Raw genomic sequence first — 23,199 nt, forward strand, 5'->3', positions numbered from 1 at the left:
GGTATTTTAGAATTTTGGTTTCTTCTCTGAAATTGTTTGGTAGCATGTTTAATTTCCGCGTACTTGTTGATTTGCCAGTTTTTTTAAACGTTTTACTTATTTGAGTGAGAGAGAGAGATTGAGAGAGCGAGTGGGAGGAGGGGCAGAGGGAGAAGCAGATTCCCTGTGGAGCAGGGAGCCTGACACCAGATTCAATCCCAAGACCCTGGGATCACAACCCGAGCCAAAGGCAGATGCTTAACTGACTGAGCCACCCAAGTGCCTCCCGTTTTCTTCTGTAATTGATTTCTAGTTTCACACTATATTATGGTCAGAACAGATGCTTGATGATTTTAATCTCCTTAAATTTATTGACTTATTTTGTTGCATAACATGATCTACCCTGGAGAATGTTCCTTGTGTGCTTAAGAAGAACGTGTGTTGTTACTTTGGGATGGACTATCCTGTAGAAGCCTGTGAAGTCCATCTGTTCTAATAGGTCATTTAAAGTCAATGTTTCCTTACTGGTATTTTGTCTAGATTTTATATTCATTGATAGAAGTGGGTACTTAAGTCTCCATTATCGTATTGCTACCTATTTCTCCCTTTAGGTCTGTTAATACCTGCTTTATATATTTAGGTACTCCTATGGCTGTATTTTTTTCCATATATTCTGGAGGTTATTTCCATTTCAAACATATAGGTTTATCCCATTTTTGTTTATCTACAGTACAGTTGTACCACAATTTAGCAGTCATTTCCTTATTGATGGGTATCTGTGGGGATTTCGTGGGAAATATAGATCAGTTAAAACATTCAAGTCTTCCCATTCAGAAACATGTTGTATCTATCCATCCATTAAACACTTGTTTAATTTCTTCATAAGAATCTTTTACATGCTCCATCATCCATTAGCCACTTGACCTCCTTGACAAGTAACATGTAGGAGAAAAGGGTGTGTGGAAATACAAGCACACTTACTCAGACATAAAAAAACTGGGGCTTTCTTTCTAATGACCTCACCTTGCCCTGGAAGCCCCTACTGAAATGGCAAAATTGGTAACAGGAGCATTCATCAAAAAACTCATCTTTCCTACGCTTCAAATTTCCCTTTAGGTAAATATTTGATCAAATTACAGTTCAAATTTTTGTCAGGCTGTTTCTTTCAGGATCTCCCCATCTCATTTTATCATGTTGGGAGTCAGTGCAGAGAGGGGCTCTTTCTTGCTGTCCAGAGTTTTCACTAGCCTGTTACTGAATGTCCTGCCTATTGTCTGCGCCTTCTGCTAGCATCTCCTAACTGCCTCAAAAGGAGGCTTGATATCCTCTACCCCGAGGTTTCCTCTTCCCAACAGCTTCTACTTAATTAGGAACATACCTTTGAAGTCTGCATCTGCTAACTGTGCAATTTCTCTATTCATTCCCAGTCCTCCTCACTGTATTGTTTTCAAGCCATTGGAGAGTGAAGTTATTATTAGTGAACACACATACAACGTAAACATTTCCTAACTGGTCCTGCAGGCCCCCAAATGCCATCTGTTGTTAAAAGGTGCAACAATGCGAACTGCTACATCATGAACATCCTAATGATGAAAAAGTACAATAAACTGTTAATTTTTATGAACGGTCTTAAAAAATAAAACACAGAACTGGGATTAACCTTGGAAAGTAATCTCCAAAGCCCCTTATCCATCATACTAATTCTAATAAGGACTCCTTACAGGAACATAATCCTAGAGGCTTATAATGCTATACACTTCCACCCACCTGCCCCACATTAAACAAAAAGGGGAACGACTCATGTTTGTGAGTACAGCTGCTCCCCCCAACCCCCGAATAATTCAAGTTTGAATTGCGTGGGTTCATTCATACATGGATTTTTTCAATATATTGAAAATTTTTTAGAGATCTTCAACAATTTGAAAAAGTTGTAGACAAACCCTATAACCTCGAAATACTGAAAAAAGAAAAAGTATTACTTTAAGAATACAATATATAATACATGTAACATACAAAATACGTGCTAATCGACTATATTATCAGTACGGCTTCCAGTCAACAGTAGGCCATTAGTAGTTAAGTTTTTGGGAAGTCAAAAGTCATACAGATTTTTGACTGGGGGATCTGGTGCCCCCAACCTCCATGTTATTTAAGGGTCAACTGTAGATGAAAGCAGTAATTAGAGAAGGGAGGAAATAAATCCAATAGACAACTGCAGAGCACATTACTTTATTCTGATGAAGAAAAGCAGCAGTTGGCGATTGTAAGAAGTTATTCACATACCATAAAAGTAATAGACCTTTTCTTATATGTGTGAAAACAAGGTCTTGGTTACAGAAACCACACACTGGGTTCCAACTTCATTTAGACAAGAAACATAGCTTACGTTAATATAAAAGTATATTACAGGAATGCGCCATACAGGACACCAACTAGATTCTTATTCCTCAAAATAAATCTTCCTGAAGCCTTGCTGCCAGAAACATTTCTCTTGCTAGTAGAGCTACATCTGGACTCCAGGCCAGGAAGCAGGGGCCACAGTCTCTCAGTTATTAGTTACTTTCAGTATCTCAATCTTCAAGCAAGTAATTAGGGTTAACTACCAAGTAGGGATCTTCTTCGTAGCTCTCACTTCCTTCTGTGGAGCCTTTCAATCCAGCTTGGGTGAGCTCAATTAGAACATGATCCTGTGAACACAAACATTTGTCCTCAGGTCTCCAGTGGCATTGTAAAAATGCTCCCATCCATAGAACCTGACCCTTCTGAGTGTTTGCTACTAGCACTCCCCTTCAAAAGGACTTACAAAAAGGACTATCCCTTAAAATCTTTACCAAGATTCTGTTAAACTCCTTTCCCACTAGGATACAGACCTTTTCATACCATAAATCTTTTTTTTAGAAAAATTACAAAAATATAGAGATAAGCTCAACAGACACTGATTTTAGTAAGGTTCCCTGGCATACTACAGCTTGTAAATATAGTTTCAAAAAAGATAAGATAGGGACGCCTGGGTAGTCCAGTCAGTTAAGCGTCTGTTGGCTCAGGTCATGATCCTAGGGTCCTGGGATCAAGCCCTTCATCGGGCTCCTTGCTCAGCAGGAAGCCTGCTTCTCCCTCCCTCTGCCTGCTGCCCCCCTGCTTGTGCTCTCTCTGTCTCTCCCTGTCAAATAAATAAAATCTTAAAAAAAAAAAAAAAGATGATATAATGCATGAATTTTAAGATTATGCAACTGTGTAAAATCCTTTGATAAACATGCTTATCATTCTATCACTCTGATAAAAGTGTTTTAATTTCACTTATGTTAATTTTTAATCACTGGCCACTGAACTCTTTCATATACCATCCACTCATAACTCAGAAGTAGAATCTAAAGATAATTAACATGGAAAAATTTTCGCTATGAGCTAGTAAAAAAAGGTAGAACATGCCACATGTACCTAAAATACCCAAACAAATGAGGGGCACCTGGGTGGCTGAGTTGCTTAGGCATCTGGCTCTTGATTTCCACTCCAGCCATGATGTCAGAGTTGTGACCATTAAACTCTGCATCAGGCGTGGTTAAGATTCTTTCTCTCCTTCTCCCTTTGCCCCTCTCCACCCCTTGCCCCCCAGGGCATGTGTATTCTCTCTCTAAAAAAACAAAACAAGACAAACCCACAAAGGAGAGGGACTTCCAGCCAAGCCCATAGAGAACTCAGGAAATAGTGATTTGATCCACAGAAGGCAGAAATGTCCCACAGTATGAGCACTATTGTTCGCTAAGAGGGAATGGACACATGCAAGAGCTCACTTTATGCATTAACACACCCTCACAGGGAGAACACTTCATCAGCAAAATATTAACTTCTCTAGTCTTTTGTAGTGAGCTAGCTCAGGTGGTGTAAACTTAAAAAGGTAGCCCCAGTTCAGACCAGCTAATTTCACCACGTGTCCCAATGTGGATTTCTTGTGTGGGTCATTTTATCTTACACTAATCCCAGGAGACACTAGGGAGGGAAGGGCTGGCCTGGTGCAAACACACTACCCAGAACTAGAAAGACCTCTGAATGCACACCACCCCAATCCAGCTTTATTTTCATAGGTATTATTTATTAAATTCTGATCTGAGTAGCTATTCTCAACACCTCCCCAACACACAACCACCTATAATCATACACTCACATATACTTCCACAAGTAAATGACTTTTCAGATGACACAACCCTGATATCTGACACCCACAGTATTTATACAGTGGACACTGAATCTGCCATTTAAACAGAAAAATTCAATCATTCAACAAATATTTGACCTCTCTACGGGGCAGACACCACAACAGATCCTGGGGATATAGTAGTTAACAAAACAAAGTCCCTACCCTCTTGGTGCTTGTATTCTAATGAGACAAACTGAACACCTACTGCCAGACAATGATAAGCACTATGGAGTAATATGAAGCAGGGTTAGGGAGTGATACCGAGGAGGCTCTTACTCTGACAGGCTAGGCAAGAACCACCTCTTTGAGAAAGTAACATTTGAGCAGATATCAGAATGGAAGAGGGGATCTGGGTAAAGAGACAAAGGAAGGTTTTCATGTTTTGGTGTGTCTAAGAATAGGGACAAGGCCAGCAGCACTGAGTACCAACAGGAAGAGTCCTATGCAAGCGATCTGATTGTGTAAGTTTTGCAGGCCATGGTATGGAGACTGGATTTTATTGTAAACATGAGGGAAGAACTGGAAGGTAGGGCACTAAAACATTTTTATTTGTTAAAAGATCTGTCTGGCTGCTGGACACAGAGCCAGTGCAAAGGAGGGCAGTCAGGAGGCTCCTGTGAAAGTCCAGGCATGGTAGCTAAAGATGTGAAGGTGGGGAGAACAGAACACAGAACACACATACTGAAGGCAGGGCTCACAGAGTTTGCTGCTAAAAGGAGAAGCTATGAGGGGAAATTGGAATCGGATGATTCTAAGATAGAAGGCTTAGAATAAGTAAATGGGAACACTGTGGGGGGGAACTGTTTTGAACACACTGAGTGTGAGATGCCTATAGTTCACAAGTAGGCAGCTGGCTGGACATCTGGACTTTAGAGGAGAGGTGAGAGCTAAATCTGGGAGTCATCAGTGAGTTTAAACTCACAGAACCAAATGAGATCACTCAGGTAACCAATGTAAAGAGAAAAGAGGTCTGAGGACTGAGGACAGCACTCCACTTAAAAAGTTACAAGACTTGAGAAAAGAGACTAAGAGGAAATAACCAGCGAGATAGGAGAAGAGCCAGGAGAATATGGTGACTTAGAAGGAGCAATCAACAGTGACGAACGCTACTGACAGGCTGAATACAGAGAATGACCAACTGATGTGAGTAGGGAGGAGTATGCCTGTAATGGTCCCATAAGAGAGTGGGAGAAGTCACAGCACTGGGCAGTGCCAGTGTGAGGCTGGTAAGACGCAGTAATGAACAGTCCGCTTGAGATTAGTGGTCATGAATTTAAAGCAGAACATGGCCCATGGTTGTATGCCTTTCTCCAGATACTTTTTACTGCTTGGATGCAGTAGAGTGAAAGATTTACATTTAACCAAGGCTGGGGTTTCACCAATCAAGTAGAACAGAGAGATTACTGCTTAAAGTTTGAGAAAAGAATGATCATTGGGACAGACCACACGTAGGCTGGATGATGTGGGAGGTGAGGATATGGGGAAAAGGAAACATCAAAAACAAGAGGTAAGGATCAGAATGCTTGCAAGTTTATGGTTAAGGGAATAGAAAACATAAGACCCTAAATCCACCTTCCCAGATTCAACTTAGGTTCTGCTTGTTTCAGCAGAGGAAGAAGTCAATTAACTGCTGTAAATTCTCTTTTTTACAACTCACAATTGTGACTAGATCCCAAGAATTCAAAATAAATGAGCATTTATAAACCTGCAGATATGAGGCATGGACTCCCTCCCTCATTAATAATCATGGAAGAGTAGTTCTGTACGTACATAGTGGGTGAGTCGATGAATGACTTTCTCTATGATTCTCTTTTTATTTATAAGTTCCTCTTCAGAATCTATTTCCGATTCCATTTCCTTCAAGTACCAGTTAACAAGCTCACTCCTCTTTAATGCCGACTCATCCTCTTCTGCAACAAAAAATATATTTCAAAAGGATTAAATTTTCCTTCTAGCAAATTGTACTGCCAATCCTTGGGGTTTGCATACACAACAAGATAATGTACAGATTAGATAACCATCAACCTGTCAGAAAGTGCATCTGCTGAAATAAGATTTGCAATGTTCCAGCGTAAGCCTGAAATAACCTGTATTAAAGTAGGCCTCACTTTATCCTGAGGAAAAAAATCTAATAAAATAGAGATTGTAAGAAACAAGTTTCTTAAAGCTATTAAGATTTCAAAATATGAAGGTGTTTCCTTCACCTTCTATGCTTCATCACCCATGGGAACATTTGCCAATAGCAACTGAAAGCATCAATTAGCAACAGCAAACAAAACTTCTTAAACCTAACTTTTCCTCTGTGGAACAAGGAAGACTTTACACAGCTGAGATCAACTAAGAAGTGAACCATTGGCTTTCACTCAAAGTAAAAAATTACCAATTTATTTCAGCAAGGTCTATCTATACTGAATGACTGTCCACTTCTTAAAGAGTCCAAAGCAGAACTCTAAAGTCACAAGAAAAGTTGGAACTTGGGTAATATAACCACTACAGAAACAAGTATAATGAAAGAAAACTACTTAGGCTTGAATCTAGCTATTCCTAATAAAATACAAAATCAAAAATAAGAAAATTCTAGCTTTACTGACAATGCCTTTGAAAAGTTTTATTATGGGTGTACTGAAACTTCATTATCTAAATATTCTTGGTAAGTGAGCTTCTTGGTTTAAAGTTGTACTCCCTGTGGGGGGCGCCTAGGTGCCCTGGGATCCGTCCCACATCAGGCTTCCTGCTCAGTGGGGAGCCTGCTTCTCCCTCTGCCCCTCCCCCTAGCTTGTGCTTGTGCTTTCTCTCCCCCAAAAATAAGTAAAATCATTAAAATAATAATAAAGTTGTGCTCCCTGTGTTAGACTAGAGAACAGACATCTAGCTGAAGACTGAGAATTCGTAACTTACTTGATCGGGTGAACAGTATCTTTTTTTTTTTTTTTTTTTTTAAAGGAAAACAGCAGAATTAATCTGTGGAAGGCAGATAGTGTCTGGGTGCTAACCATATCTCTGTTTCATTAATGGCTTGCCATGTTTGAAATTCAGATGCATGATAAAGAGAAAAATGAAATACAATGTGAATACAAGAACATGTGAGCTGTTAAATGTTTTTTTGTGAGAAGACAGTTTGGCTAAAACCTGTCTTTCCTAGTCACCTTTTTACTGCCTTCTTTCCTTCCTCCCATTGGCCTACAGTTCCAAGGAAACAGGGGCAAAAACTACAGGGCTCAAATCTTTAGTAAACTAAGACAATCTCTGCTACTCTCTTCTTCCATCACAGACAGGACACTGTGATGACAGAATATGTCTGGAAGCCAACATTTTGGGACTTTGAAGTAAAAACTACCTGATGGCTAACTACCAAATTAAAGTTTAAGTTCGACCCCTTGATTTCATCATTTTTCCTTCTGCCTTGGGTTAATTATAGGCGTGTTAGAATAGCACAGTAAAGCAGTCAAGGTTAGAAGTGTACTAGTATCCAGATATCACACTTTACCTATGGCGAAATGAGGATTTTACTTCGTTTTTAGTATAGAATAACCTGGGCTAATATGGTCCTTTCAGTTCAATTACTTGCCTATGAAATAAATAACCTAGAGTCCACCTATTTGAAGTAAAGCTATTCTAAGGAACAGTGATTTTGCATCTGTATAAACATTTGCTAAGTGCTTCTTTAACATATTATCAGGTCCCAACTTCTGCTTCTCAAAAATATTAAAATAGGTCAAGGACACTAAACAAATGACCTTTGTCTGGCAATGAACTTATGGATAAATGTCTAGACTGTCAGATATACTGATATCCCAAAGACTTTCTTTGCCAAAGTGAGCTTGTGAAACAATTTATTATCTCTTCTGACAAAACAGAATCTTTAGCAACAGAAGTGGTTTATGCAAATACAACTTACATAATGACTGAGCATGTGCGCACACGAGGTACAGCCTTACCTTCCTCCATCTTTCTGAGGTGAAGCACAATAAGGTTAGAGATTCGGCAGTACTCTGGGAAGCTCAGCCTTAAGGAGGCTTTAGGAACCAAATCTTGGTTTACGTCTTCACCGTGGCCATTGATTCCATTCACAGGAGCAGGGCTGTCAACACGACCTAAGTGAAATATCAACCATCTGAATCTTATTTTTGTGCCTCCAACACTCCCCTATCAAATGTTTATAAGTATACTTCTATTTTAATACTAATTTCTGAACAAGCATATAGTTATACTCAGTATTTAGTAATTTTACAAATAATTTAGAAGCAAATTTGTAAATGCTACTAGTGAAGACAAAAACTTAATTTGGGGGGCGCCTGGGTGGCTCAGTCAGTTAAGCATCTGCCTTTGGCTCAGGTCATGATCCCAGGGTCCTGGGATCGAGTCCTGCATGGGGCGCCTTGCTCAGTGGGGGGTCTGCTTCTCCCTCTCCCTCTGCTGCTCCCCCTGCTTGTGCTCAATTGCTCTCTCTGACAAATAAATAAATAAAATCTTAAAAAACAAACAAACAAACAAATCTCGAAGGGGGTGCTTGGGTGGCTCAGTCAGTTAAACGTCTGACTCTTGATTTTGGCTCAGGTCATGACCTCACGATTGTGAGATCAAGCCCTGTGTCGGACTCTATGTGTGGAGCGTCCTTAAGATTCTCTCTGCCCCTCCTCCCTCCTTATGTGAGTGCATTCTCTCTCAAACACAACAAAACAAAACAAAAAACAAAAAACCTAATGTGGAAGGAATGGGAAGGATGGCAGATATAAAGATTTCATGATCTAAAAGTTCATTTGTAGTATCATACACAAAACTTAAAAATCTGGTATTTGTCTGGTTCAGTGTACTCAAGAACATATGTTTAATTCAAAAGCAAAATAACAATATATGAAGCTGGGGAATTAGGTCCACTCTCACATTTTGGTGTATTTTCTTTCAGTCTTTCAAGCATATATGTTTTATATTAATTATTTAATTGTATTTTACTTTGTAAATAGTACAATTCAATACCCATTTTTTCCCTTTTGCTAGATAGACTTCAAAACTATCAACAAGTACACTTTTACCATACCATCTTAGAGAACTTTTTGGTCCCTAACTCCAGAACAGTAAACAAGCAAGTGTCTCACCATTGATGCCTTCTGGGCCCTCATCTACCTCCATCTGGGCCTCTTCTTCTTGATCTAGATTAACATCAGGTGTTTCCACACGGATGATTGACTTATTCAGTAACCTGAAAGCTTCCTTCACGTGTTTAGGCTGGACCTAAACCAATCAAGATGCAGTAAATCAGAAAGTCAGTGTTCTTGATATACCAGATTTTCTCCGTACCAACCACGGTGGCATTTCAGTTTTCTCCCACACACATAAAACACGAGTTAACACCATAAATTCACCAGAATGGCTTAAAAGGACTAATAAGATATATAGTATTGGAAAGAATGTAGAACAACTTTCATTCACTGCTTGTGGGAATATAAACTGGTACAACCACTGTGGAAAAAAGCATTTTGGCAGACTTTACTGAACTGAACACATGTACAACCTATGACAACAATTCCACTTTGAGGTGTATACCCAACAGAAATGTACACACACATGTATACCATATAGACCAAAAGACATGTATATCCCATCAGAATCCAAACTGGAAACTATCCAAATATCCATTAACAGAAGAATAGGGGAATCACTGTGATATACTGACAGAATATTACACAGCAATGAAAACGGGTAAACTACTTCTACACAAAACCTGGATGATATCTGATAGTGTTAATGCTGTATGAAAACCAGACACAAGGGCGGACATATTCTATGACTGTGCTTATATAAAGTAATGGTTATCCTTAAATCCTCACATATATGGTCAAATTATTTTTGACAAGGGTGTCAAGACCACTCCTTGGGGAAAGCATAGTCTCTTCAACAAATGGTACTAGGGAAACTGGGTATCTTATATAAAAGAATGAAGTCAGACCCCTGCCTTACATCACATACAAAATTAACTCAAAATAGACTGAAGACCTAAAACTATAAAATGTACGTAAGAAAACATAGGAAAAAAGCCCCAGGACGTTGGATTTGATAATGGTGTCAAAAGCACAGGAAACAAAAGGGAAAAATGACAAATGAAACAATACACAATTCAAAAACTTCTGAGCATCAAGGTAATCAACAGAGTAAAAAAGGCAACCTATAGAATGGGATAAATTATCTGCATATTATGTATCTGATAAGGGATTAATACCCAAAGCATATAAGTACCCATGTTCACTGCAGCATTATTAACAACACCCAAGAGGTGGAAGTGACCCAAATGTCCATTGATGGATCAATGGATAAATAAAATATGGTACGCAGTATCCCCCCTTATTCTCAGGGATTATATTCCAAGACCCCCATTGGATGCCTAAACTGCAGACAGTACTTGACCTTACATAAACTGTTTGTTCCTATCCATCCATATCTATGATAAAATTTAATTTATAGGGGCGCCTGGGTGGCACAGTGGTTAAGCATCTGCCTTCAGCTCAGGGCGTGATCCCGGCGTTATAGGATCGAGCCCCACATCAGGCTCCTCCGCTATGAGCCTGCTTCTTCCTCTCCCACTCCCCCTGCTTGTATTCCCTCTCTTGCTAGCTGTCTCTCTCTCTGTCAAATAAATAAATAAAATCTTAAAAAAAAAAAAAATTTATAAATCAGGTACAATAAGAGCTTAACGATAACTAATAATAAAATGGGACAATTACAACAATATACTGTAATGAAAGTTATGTGAATGTGGTCTCTCTCAAAATAACTTACTATATTGTACGCACCCTTGTGATGTGATGATGCAGCTTTAGGCTACTACTGACTTTCTGACAATACTTCAGGAGGATCATCTACCTCTTAATGGCGACTCACCTCTATACGTACTCTATAATCTAGGACATAATTATTTCATCATATTAATCTAACTATATTCAATAAATGCTTAACAGCAACCTTCAAGGGAGAAATCCTAGCACCGTGTATCTTATGAGCACTCAACTGTTATACCAAAGACAAAAATATGCTTATAAACCAACAATCAATTGCTCTTTCCTCCCATTATTAAAGTGACTTTGATACCTCGTCACAGCAGTGCATTCGAGCCATTGCTTCAGACAGACGGATCATGCTCTCGAGCTGTCGCACCGTAATCCTCCAGGAAGACTTGGTTACTCCAGAGCCATCCCTCTGGCGGAGACGTTTATACTGTTCCACAATGAAGTCCTCTGACTCTTTAGAAATCTGTTTCAGAACATAACTGAAGTCAGAGCTTTTCTACTTGATGGGAGCTGCATTAAACATAGTTTAAGAGCCTTCCTGGTAGAGACACTCTGGGGAACTGAGAGGGTCAAACTTTGAAGTCAACAAAGAATTAACACTGAAATGCATTTCAAAAGAACTAAACCAAGGTGCCTGTGAATTTCACATACTAATTTTATAAACAGGAACACAGCAGGGTATTGAAGCAAATGCCATTTCTAAAAGACGCAGAACAAGCTGAAGCAGTGGAATAGGATGTAATGCCTCTTAAACCCAAGATGCCAAAGCTCATTAAACAAATTAATGCTCAAACTATTCTTCAAACTCATTTATGCTGTTTTGGGAAAAAGAGAGGTCTACACACACGTGCACACACACACCAGCTATTTCAGTAAACCTTATTATTTGTTGAAAAACAACAACAAAGTGAGAATACTAAAAGAATACTCAGTTTTTCAGAGCAAGGAACTCAGCCTATGAAGGAAGCACGCCAAGGTCACAGGACCGGTACACAGTCACAGAGAACAAAAGCCTCCTTACACATACGTGACCAATAACCCTTAGTTTTAAATGCCTCATTAAGCTTCTTTCAGGACAGTGAGAATCAATCTCAGTATTATGGATAATCAGTGAAGATGACCGATAATTAAAATCTAAGGGCAACTCCCAAAAGTTGAGCCAGACAATAGTGTAAAAACCTCACCCAGAATCAAAAAATTTTTTTGGTATTCTATTTTAGGAAAATGTTAAATAAAACCAATGCACTAAGAAGTCTATTTTAAAAAAATAAATGTCCTTGGGGCACCTGGGTGGCTCAGTTAGTTAAGCGTCTGCCTTCGGCTTAGGTCATGATCTCAGGATCCTGGGATCGATCCCGTATCAGGCTCCCTGCTCAGCAGGGAGTCTGCTTCTCCCTCACCCTCTCCCTCGCCTCCCTGCTCCTGTTCTGCGCCTGCTTGCTCTCTCACTCAGGTTCTCTCTTTCTCAAGTAAAATAAATAAAATCTTTAAAAAAATGTCCTGGATCCAGGACAGATTCAATTAAATGAACTACATCAATTACTGTAAAATATTAAGCCATATTCATCACCATGACCTAAAGGAATCCATATTTTTCCTTAGAGAAAGATTCAAGAACATTCAGTAGACTACTGATTTGAGCTCATATAATTTTAAGATTCTTAGGAATAGTGGCTGAAATAAAAGTATGTCCTAGTTTATTTGGTTATCCAAAATTCTTCATCCATAAAAATCTTTTTATTAGCATCTAACAAGTAGAAGAAAATTATGCATATTTTTAGAAAATTTCCTCTTTTCTTTTTTTTTTTTTTTAGATTTTTATTTATTTATTTATTTGACAGAGAGAGACAGCCAGCGAGAGAGGGAACACAAGCAGGGGGAGTGGGAGAGGAAGAAGCAGGCTCATAGCGGAGGAGCCTGATGTGGGGCTCGATCCCGTAACGCCGGGATCACGCCCTGAGCCGAAGGCAGACGCTTAACCACTGTTCCACCCAGGCGCCCCGCTCTTTTCAACTCTCTGAAGAAACAGTGTTCTCAAAACAGAAATCCTCAAAAAGAAAAAAAACCCAAAAAACCCCAAAGAAGTATAGGTACAGTTAATTTCCACAGAACCCTTTTTAATGCCCTCTTAAATGCCCTATTCCAGTACAAAAGGGCAAGTTACCTTGGGTTTAAACTGTCTTGCAAAGAGAAGATATCTCCTGATATCATCAAGGGAATAGACACGATCAATCGAATCCTCAATTCTTGAATGCAAGTCTACTATACGTCTGGCAATAGCATAATCTGTAACCTAATTCAAAAGAAGAAAATCACTTTGGTCAGTCACAACAATATCCACTTCAGATTATCGCTGGCATTAATAAATTATTTATAGCTAAAAACAAGCTCTAATAAGCCACTGAAAGCTGTATCAATGGGTACCAAGTTTCTGAGCAAAGTTTGGTACCAGTTTCTTTAAAATCAAAAGTTAAATGCATACCTTTGCCCCACTCTAAGAATATTCCTGAAGGAATTAACTGACTTTAACAACAACAGCAGAATTAAGATTTCTAGGGTGCTCTGTATATGGCAGGCACTGTTGCCTTAAGTGTGTCTAGAAGCATTTAACTCATGTAACCCTCACAAAAATCTTACCAGGTAGGTAATATTATCCCTGTTTTAGAGATAAGTAAATTGAGGCCCAGAGAGGTAACGTAGCTTGTCTGACATCACAATACGTAATGGAGCCAGGATTTGAACAGTCTAGCTTCAGAGTCCATGCTCTCAGCTACAATATTATATTGGCACTTGTGAATATATGAAGATAATCATAGAATTGTTATTAACATTGAAAAAAAAAAAGGGACGCCTGGGTGGCTCAGTCAGTTAAGCGTCTGCCTTTGGCTCAGGTCATGATCCCAGTGTTCTGGGACTGAGTCCTACATTGGGCTCCTTGCTCAGCGGGGAACCTACTCTCCCTCTGCCTGCTGCTCCTCCTGTTTGTGCTCTCTCCTTCTCTGACAAATGAATAAAATCTTAAAAATTCACCCAACTAAAAATATATAATTTTCTTACCCATGGTACAAAAAAAGCCATTGATATATAGAGAAATATTAATACGTGAATAAAGGGTACATGGGTGCTACATGCACTATTCTATTTCTTGCAGCAACTTTTCCCTAAGTTTGAAATTATTTCCAATTAAAAAGTTTAAACACTAAATTAAAGAATCACACACAAACACAAATATATGAAAATCAGACAACTACCAGCTATGAGGGTGGAGATGGTGAAGGGGGATGACTGGGTTAAATATTTATATGGATTTGTGAAGAGAAAAAACAAAACATAAAAAACTAAAAATCCCCAAACATTCACATAATGGAAGGCCGCTTTTATTTTATAATAAAGTTTTGATATAAACAAGAGGTAATCATTTTGTTTAATGTAATGTAGGACTTTCACGCTCAGCAATTAACAGTATAGCCTAGAATGTTAGCCTCCACACAATGTCATTTTGTACTTCTGTGCACATCTGAGTTGTGCAATTTGGCTGGATATTTAAGTCTAGGTGTAAATGACTGTAATAACTAACATGTTAGAATCTAAGTAAATCCACAAGTTTATAGTTAACCTTAAAACTGTTACATAATTAGGAAAAAAGTGTGATATACATTCAACTGGATGAGAGGATAAAGAAAGATAAATGACTCATGATTTGGTGGAAAACATTTCTTTGTACTCCAATTTTTTCCAGGCTCACTGAAAAAAACAAAACAAAACAACACCCAACAAAAAAAATTCCTATAAAAATCTTTAAGAGTATGGCTGGGAGTTAATTGTAATATGTTTCCTTTTACCTCTTGAGAATTAAAAAAACAGTAACAAAAACAACAAAAAACTCAATATTCCTCAATAAAATTAAGTGGAACCAGCAATTAAAGTGACTTTATTTTGATTTTTCTTAATAAACCTTCTGCCCTATCTTGTACTATTCTGAGAGAAATGAAAGTCAGTGCGAACACATGCACCAGCGGTTCAGGAGTATATCCTACAGTCTTGTCTCCTTCAATTACTCAAACAGGAAATAACAAAGGAAGCCAACAGTGACAGTTCACACAGTTACCTCATTACATTCATCCACAAGTATAAAGAAGAGATCAAATCGGGACATGATGGGAGCTGACAAATTTATATTTTGTTTCAAAGATTTTGATCTGTCATAGTGTCCACTGATTGGGTTTGCTGCTGCCAAAATGGATGTCCTGGCATTCAGAGTAGCCTGACCACAAAAGAAATCATTGTTACAGGTTTAAAAAGACATTTGGAATGGCCAATAAACACAAGACAAAATGCTCAATCTTACTCATAATTAACTAAATGCAAACCAAAATATTAAGGCATCATTTTTCACCTACTGAATCATAAAAATTTAAATTCTGGTAATGTATGGCAAACAGGTACTCCCATATGAATGGTGGTGTTACGACACACACAGCCAGCAATCTCTTGTTAGGAATTTATCTTGCAGCTAGGTACAGGAAGATGCATGTTCAAGGATGTTTACTACAATATGGCTTGTAATTAAAAGGCTGAAAATGACCAAATGTCACTCTCTAGGAGTCTAATGAGACAAACTGGGGACACAGACTTGAAAATCATGTGGTAAAATAAATACTAAAATGGATCTAATATGTGCTGGTACAGAAAGATTGCCAAAACAAAATTACGAAGTTAAATGAGCAAAGAATGAACTTATATGTATTATGCTTATTTATGTATGAAAAATTTCTGAAAGGGCTGTAACTTCTGAACATTTGTTGGTGATAGGAATTGCAGGGGAAGATTTCATCTTTTAAATTATATTTTACTCTACTGCTTAAATTTTCCTTACCTATTTGAATGTATTACTTTTATTAAAAAGTTTGGTTTCTCTCTCATGTTGGTTACAATACTGAACTAATTATTTTCATTTAAATCATCTGTTGACTTTGCCTGTTTTTTGTTACAAGGAAGCATACATTATCAAAGAATATAGAAGCTTGGTGGAAATTCTGAGAGTGAAATGATAAAAATTTCACCAATACTTTTCTCTACTCTCTGTCACAGCAACACATTTTCAAAGTACCCTAAAAAGCACCTATAATTTGGATTAATAATCCTCAGGGCTATGTTTCCCATTTCAATGATCAGCATTTCATGTTGAAATAATACATTTTATCCAAGTGAGCGTCTCTAGAGCTACACTAATTTTTAAGGCTATGGCATGATGCAGCAGAACAGAAGTGAGCACACATACCTTCACTCCTGCTTTAGTGATGGAGATGGTCTGCTGTTCCATAGCCTCGTGAATAGCAACTTGATCCCGCACATCCATCTTATCAAATTCATCAATACAACATACACCCTTGTAACCAAACAAATTAGCATAAGAAACTGCCTTTGAGATGTCAAACAGCAAGTATAAACTCAAGTTCGCTCCCACAGAGACCTTTTAATTCTCTAAACAACTCTAAGGTAGGTTAAGTAAGCAATCTTAATTTCCTCTACTAGAGTAGGATAGTTCGACAGATTCCAGAGCTAGAAGGAACCATATACGTTGACTCATTTTAAACCAAGAGCAAGATTAAAAACATACAGTCACTTACTGCATTCTTATTCAACATCAAAACCTTGTGTAAATCTCTATGTCAAATATTCTGGGTCACCTCAGGATTCATTATAGGCCGAGGTAGTGAAGGGTAAAGTTGGAACATAACGTTTATAAACGTATAGCTACAGCTTATGTGCCTTCACAGATCTAACAGATCTATGTTAAACACATGCAAAATGCAAGAGACATACTCATAGAGGTGTCATGGTCTGGAAAGGATCAAATGCTGGGAACTACTAGTCACAGCAAACACATATGCTCAGGGTAGGCAATACATTCTAGAGAAGCTCAGAAAGTAATTAATGATGACAATCTCAGTTAAATTCTAGATTAACACAACAATGAATTATTTACTAAAAGTGTTTTTTTAAAAGGATATCTCTTTAATAGAAACTTATAGGCCTTTGCTGATAGGGTAGGGGCTATTCTGATTTCTTTAAAACCCAAAGTATAAAATGTTCTTACATTATCAGCCAACATCAAAGCTCCAGCTTCAATGACAAATTCATGAGATTCTTCATCTCTCACAACAGCTGCTGTTAAGCCAGCAGCACTGGATGCTTTGCCACTGGTGTAGACAGCTCTGGGGCTGAACTCCTCCACGTGCCTGTTCAACCGTTATCATATTCATTAACACACGACTACAAGCATCCTTTCTAGAAATGTCAGCTGACAGGGCTTATGTCAATCAAAAATTTAAATTTCTTAAAGAACATCTGAGAAAGGTATTAAACATAAGCAATTCATAAAGACATATGTCACAGACTAAACAGAAAGCCTTATGTCTCCTTTGGCCTTTTAAATCAACTTAAATCCATTCCTGTCAAATGGAAGATGAAGTTCATACATGGCAAAAACATCATTTTAAAATAAGTCTTTAAAAATAAAGTTTGGGAACAATGATCTATTAGAAGGCCTTGCACTTAAAAAACAAGATAAAACTATATCTGAGATTTATTCCAAAATAATAGGTTGGTTTAATATCTAAAAATCAGTAATATGCCATTATCAATAGAATAAAGGATAAGAACCATCTTGATAGATGCAGAAAAAGCACGTGACAAAATCCAACACCCTTTTACGATAAAAAGTCAACAAACTAGAAATAGAAGAGAATTTCCCACAACTTAATAAAGGCATCTGTGAAAATGCACACGCTAACATCATACTTAATGGTAATAGGCTGAATACTTTCTCCTTAAGTTCAGAAACAAGATACAGATGTTCGCTCTTGCCATTTCTATACAACATTATACTGAAAAGTCTAGCCAGGGCAACTCGGGAAGAAAAACAAAAGGCACCTATATTTGAAAGGAAGAACAACTATCACTATTCCCAGATAACATGACCTTATAGATAGAAAATCCTATGGAATCCACTAAAACAGAATAAATGAGTGCTTGCAAGGTTGCAAGATCAAAGATCAACAATCTATTGTATTTCTATATACCTGCCATGAACAAGCCAAAAATGAAAATAAGAAAAACAGTTCTATTTACAATAGCATGAAAAAGAATAAAATACTTATGAATAAACTTAAGAAGCACAAGCTTAGGGGCGCCTGGGTGGTTCAGTCGTTAAGCGTCTGCCTTCGGCTCAGGGCGTGATCCCAGAGTCCTGGGATCGAGCCCCACATCAGGCTCCTCCACTGGGAGCCTGCTTTTTCCTCTCCCACTCCCCCTGCCTGTGTTCCCTCTCTCGCTGGCTATCTCTCTCTCTGTCAAATAAATAAATCAAATCTTAAAAAAAAAAAAAAAGCACAAGCTTATACTGTGAAAACTACAGAACAATGTTAAAAAAAAATTAAAAACCTAAATAAATGGAAAGATATCCCATGTTCATGGATCAGAAGACTTACAATTGTTAAAAAGACAATATACCTCAAATTGATCTACAGATTAATGCAATCTCTATTAATATCACAACCAGCTTCTTTGTAGAAACAGACAAAGCAGATCCTAAAATTCATGTAGGGGGCACCTGGGTGGCTCAGCAGGTTGGGTGTCTGATTCTTGATTTCAGCTTGGGTCATGATCTCAGGGTTGTGAGATCAAGCCCCACACTGGGCTCCACTCTGGGTGTGAAGCCTGCTTGGGATTCTCTCTCCCTCTCCCTCTGCTCCTCCCCCTGCCACTCATGTGTGCTCTCTCTAAAACAAACAAACAAACTAAAAAAATAAAATAAAATTCATGCGAAAACGCAAGGTACCCAGAATAGTCAAAACAATTCAGGAAAAGAAGAGTTGGATGACTCACTCCTCTGATTTTAAAACTTACTACAAAACTACAGTAATCAAGATAGAGTAGTATTGGCCGAAGGACAGAAATAAGATTATGAAATATAACCGAGAGTCCAGAAATAAACCCTGACACTTACAGTCAACTGATTTTCACCAAAGGTGCCCAAAACAATTCAACAGGATAAAAGAATAGTCTTGGCATTCAAACAACTGGATATCCACATGCAAAAGAATAAAGTTGGACCCCTACCTCATATTATGTAAAAAATTAACTAAAAATAAATCAAGGACCTAAATTATTTGTCTATTTATTTATTTGAGAGAGAGTGAGATAGAGTAGGGGAGGAGCAGAAGGAGAGGGAGAAGCAGACTCCCTGCTGAGCACAGAGCCCGTTGTGAGGCTGGATCCCAGGACTCCAGGATCATGACCTGAGAGGAATGCAGACACTTAACCAAGTGAGCCACTCACCCCGAGGACCTAAATTTTAAGAGCTAAAGTTATCCCAAAGAATTGCAAGCAGGGACTTGAAGAGATACTTGCACATCAATGTTCATAGATAGCAGCAGTATTCACAACAGCCCAAAGGTGAAAACCCAAATGTCCATCAATGGATGAACAGGTAAAACAAAAGGTGGTAAATTCATACAATCAATTATTACTCACTCTTCAAAAGAAAGGGGTTCTAAGATATTCTACAGCATGGATGACCCCTGAATATTATGCTAAGTGAAATAAACCAATCACAAAAGGACAAATACTATATGATTCCATGTATACAAGGGATCTAGAATAATCAAATTCAGAGACAGAAAGTAGGATGGTGGTTGCTAGAGGCAGGCACAGGGGTAAATGTGAAGCTACTGTTTTAATGCAGAGACTTTCACTTTGGGAGAGGAAGGAGTTCTCAAGATGGACGGTGGTGACGACTGCACAATTTGAATGTACTTAATGCCGCCGTAAAGTACATATACAAATGTTTAAAATGGTAAATGTGATGTATATTTTATAATTAAAAAAAAATGGTGAAAACTTATATACTAATGTTCGTAGCAGCACTGCTTATAAAAGCCAAAGTGAAAACAATCCAAATGCCCATTAACTGGTAAATAGATAATTAAATGTGGTAAGTACATTATGATAGTATATGAGGTAATAAAAGGACATGAAGTATGGCATACTCCAACATGGCTGAACCTTGAACACATTATGCTAAGTAGAATAAGCCAGTTACAATGAATCACATAGTATATGATTCCATTTACGGGAAATGTCCAGATAGAGACACTAACATAGATTAGTGGTTGCCTATGGCCAGTGAGGAGAATGAAGCCTGCTAGTGGGTACAGGATTTCTTTTTGGGTAATGAAAATGTTGTAAACTTAGTTTGGTGATGGTCATACAACTCTATGAATATACTAAAACCACTGAACTGTATACTTTGAAGAGGTGAATTTTATGATATGGAAATTATATTACAATAAAGATGCTAAAAAAACCCATCAGATATAAAAGGCTATTTCTAAGATAATCGTGTACAATACAATTCTGTTACCAGCAGCAACATTGTGGCACATCTTTTTGTGGTGGAGAAGGGGAGGTGGAAGGTGGGAACAGAGGAAATGAAGAGAGAAGAACCTTCCCCCCCTTTAAAGATTTTATTTGACAGAGAGAGAGAGAGAGAGAGAGAGAGCGCGCACACGGACACAAGCAGGGGGAGTGGCAGAGGGAGAGGGAGAGGTAGGCTTCCCCAGGGCTTGGATCCCAGGACCACAGGATCATGACTTAAAGGCAGACACTTAATCGACTGAGCCACTCAGGTGCCCCAGAAGAATCCCTTTCAACACAGGACTATTACTTTCAAATCTGAAGCCTAGTCCTTGATATACATGAAGGAAATATTTATTTATAAAAATTCCAGGGGGCGCCTGGGTGGCACAGCGGTTAAGCGTCTGCCTTCGGCTCAGGGCGTGATCCCGGCGTTATGGGATCGAGCCCCACATCAGGCTCCTCCGCTATGAGCCTGCTTCTTCCTCTCCCACTCCCCCTGCTTGTGTTCCCTCTCTCGCTGGCTGTCTCTATCTCTGTCAAATAAATAAATAAAATCTTTAAAAAAAAAAAAAAAATTCCAAACCAACTAAAGATGTTCTGTTCTAGAACAGTGCCATGTTACAAATTTCCCAAACAAATAAAGGAAAAGCAGCTTGATACAGTACAAAGAGCACAAGTTTTGCAGTCAGATACATCTGAGTTCTAATATTCACGGCTCAGCAGTCACTTGTTAGCTGTAAGAACTTGGGTAATTTACTAAGTTTCAGAGAAGTTTTGTTTGCCTCCCCTCAAAAAGAGTATTATTTTACATGCCTGTCTTGGTGCTGCTAGGACAAGATGCATATACATACACACACAGCACCAAGAACACAGCAGGTGTTTCAAAACTGCTTGCTATTATTTTGACCTCTAAGTTTCTTAAAAGTTTGAAAGTAATCAAGTATTTGCCACAGTTTCTAAAATTAACCAAAAATTGCTTAAATAGTACACATGCTGATAAGATTAGCATAATGTGTCTCATCCTTATTGCACTGCTATTGGAAAGCATGTTCTATTTAAAAACCTTAAAAATGTTTGTATCCTTAGTCTCAGCAATCCCATGCTTAGGGATTTTTCCAAAGGAAAAAAACAAAACAAAATAAAATAAAAATTTATACAAATCATGATGTTCACTGTATTAATATCCATAATCATTACAATAAACGAAGACAGGCTAGGACAATAATTTTGTAAGTTACAGTACACCAACAAAAAATGGTGAAAATGAACATGGAAAAATATTTAAGGCAAATTAAATTTAAAAATATCTATGCTGTGATTTATAAGCATGAAAATTTATATTCATGTATTGAAAGACTTATAAAAAGATCATACAAAGATATCATACAAGGATTAAAAGAATTCTAAATGGGACTGGGATTATAGGCAATTTTTCTCTGTTCTAAAAAACTGTAAAATGTTATCACATTCTGTTAAAACAATTAAGGTGATTTAATCTAAGAAAGTTATATTTTCAACAGTCATAATTTATGCTCCTGCTTTAGTAAAGGCACACTGACTGCATTCTTGGTAGCACAGAAAGCCTGGAACTATACACACTGTTTTTTCCAATGTATTACCTCAGGCAAACACTTACTTAAGAAACTGGCTCTTAGCTGTACTTGGGTCACCAACAATGCAAACATTTATGTCCCCTCGAAGAGAGGTTCCTTCCCCTGTTGTCTTTGGAACACCACCAAAGAGCATCAGCAAGACACCCCGTTTTACTTCATCATTGCCTAAAAATAAAACGCAAGGTATTTTTCAATATGAGGTTAAACAGTTTCATAAGAAACTACAAGGCATGTTTATCAATCAAGAGCCAAGAGAGCTGAAGTGAAGTGTAAGACTGAAGTAAAAATACCCGGTGTCTAATCCTGGTTCTTGCTTTGTGAACTTAAAGCCACCTAACCACTGTCCCAATGTTCTCAACTATACCACAGATGTCACAGATGCTGATGCTCACCATCCTAAGAGCCTTTCCTTGTTTATAAATCCTACTTCCTCACAAAGCCCTTTCTGATGTAGTACTTCTCAAATAACTCCATAAATAAACTGTCCACCACAGCACACTGCACTTGCTAGTTCTAGTAGCAGATCTTGCTGTTGTATCAAAGAGTTTGAGAAAACAGTCCTTGATTTACTTCTTTTGTATCACCAACAGTGAATAGTGCTGAATATAAAAACATGCTAAACCAACTGCTATGGATTAGATAAGATGCTGAATGTGATTTATGGCTGCTTCTACAAGCTGTTTATGAATCTATGAATCTTATGAATATATAAGAAGGAAATGTACAGTAAAAAAACTGGATCTTCAAAAATGTGCTGTTAAAAACCATTTTTTTCTGTGCTAATTATCATGACTTTTTGTGAATTTTATCAACTAAGTGCTGGGCACATTTACACAACCCACTCCTTAAAGGCGGAAAAAAAAAATCCATTCCAAAAACAAAACTTCGCTGACTTAGGATCTTTGAAACAAATGTGTTGGGAGGTTTCATCATTTTTAAACAGTATACAAATTTTTTGATGCTTTTCACTTGAAAATGAAGTCTCCTGTCTTTAGGGGTGGCTGGACTTCATAACTTGCTTCTATAAAACAGCATACGGTGAAGTGAAGGTGTGTAACTTCTGAGACTAGGTCCTGAGAAGCATTTTATTTCCTCAAGCCAGCTGCTGTGTTGTGAGAACACTAAAACAGCCCCACGGAAGAGATTCATGTGGCAAGGAATTGAGCTTCCAACTAACAACTAGCACTAACAGGTAAGTCCTTCAGCC

The 23,199-nt window shown here is 38.0% G+C and overlaps 1 protein-coding gene across 1 annotated transcript in view; it reads right to left on the reverse strand.

The window, feature by feature from the left end:
* Nucleotides 1–2,192: 2,192 nt before the first annotated feature.
* MCM6 (minichromosome maintenance complex component 6) overlaps nt 2,193–23,199 on the reverse strand; it is a 33,109-nt gene continuing 12,102 nt past the window's right edge. The window contains exons 8-17 of the mRNA XM_026510072.4: nt 22,016–22,157; nt 17,057–17,198; nt 16,238–16,345; nt 15,065–15,220; nt 13,121–13,249; nt 11,258–11,419; nt 9,271–9,406; nt 8,113–8,268; nt 5,945–6,084; nt 2,193–2,666 (exon numbers count right to left, since the gene is read on the reverse strand). Of these exons, the coding sequence (XP_026365857.1) occupies nt 2,550–2,666; nt 5,945–6,084; nt 8,113–8,268; nt 9,271–9,406; nt 11,258–11,419; nt 13,121–13,249; nt 15,065–15,220; nt 16,238–16,345; nt 17,057–17,198; nt 22,016–22,157 (1,388 nt within the window). The 3' untranslated portion in view covers nt 2,193–2,549. The remainder of the gene's footprint in view (nt 2,667–5,944; nt 6,085–8,112; nt 8,269–9,270; nt 9,407–11,257; nt 11,420–13,120; nt 13,250–15,064; nt 15,221–16,237; nt 16,346–17,056; nt 17,199–22,015; nt 22,158–23,199) is intronic.

This window comes from Ursus arctos, unplaced genomic scaffold (assembly GCF_023065955.2).
Source record: "Ursus arctos isolate Adak ecotype North America unplaced genomic scaffold, UrsArc2.0 scaffold_1, whole genome shotgun sequence".
Lineage (NCBI taxonomy): Eukaryota > Metazoa > Chordata > Mammalia > Carnivora > Ursidae > Ursus > Ursus arctos.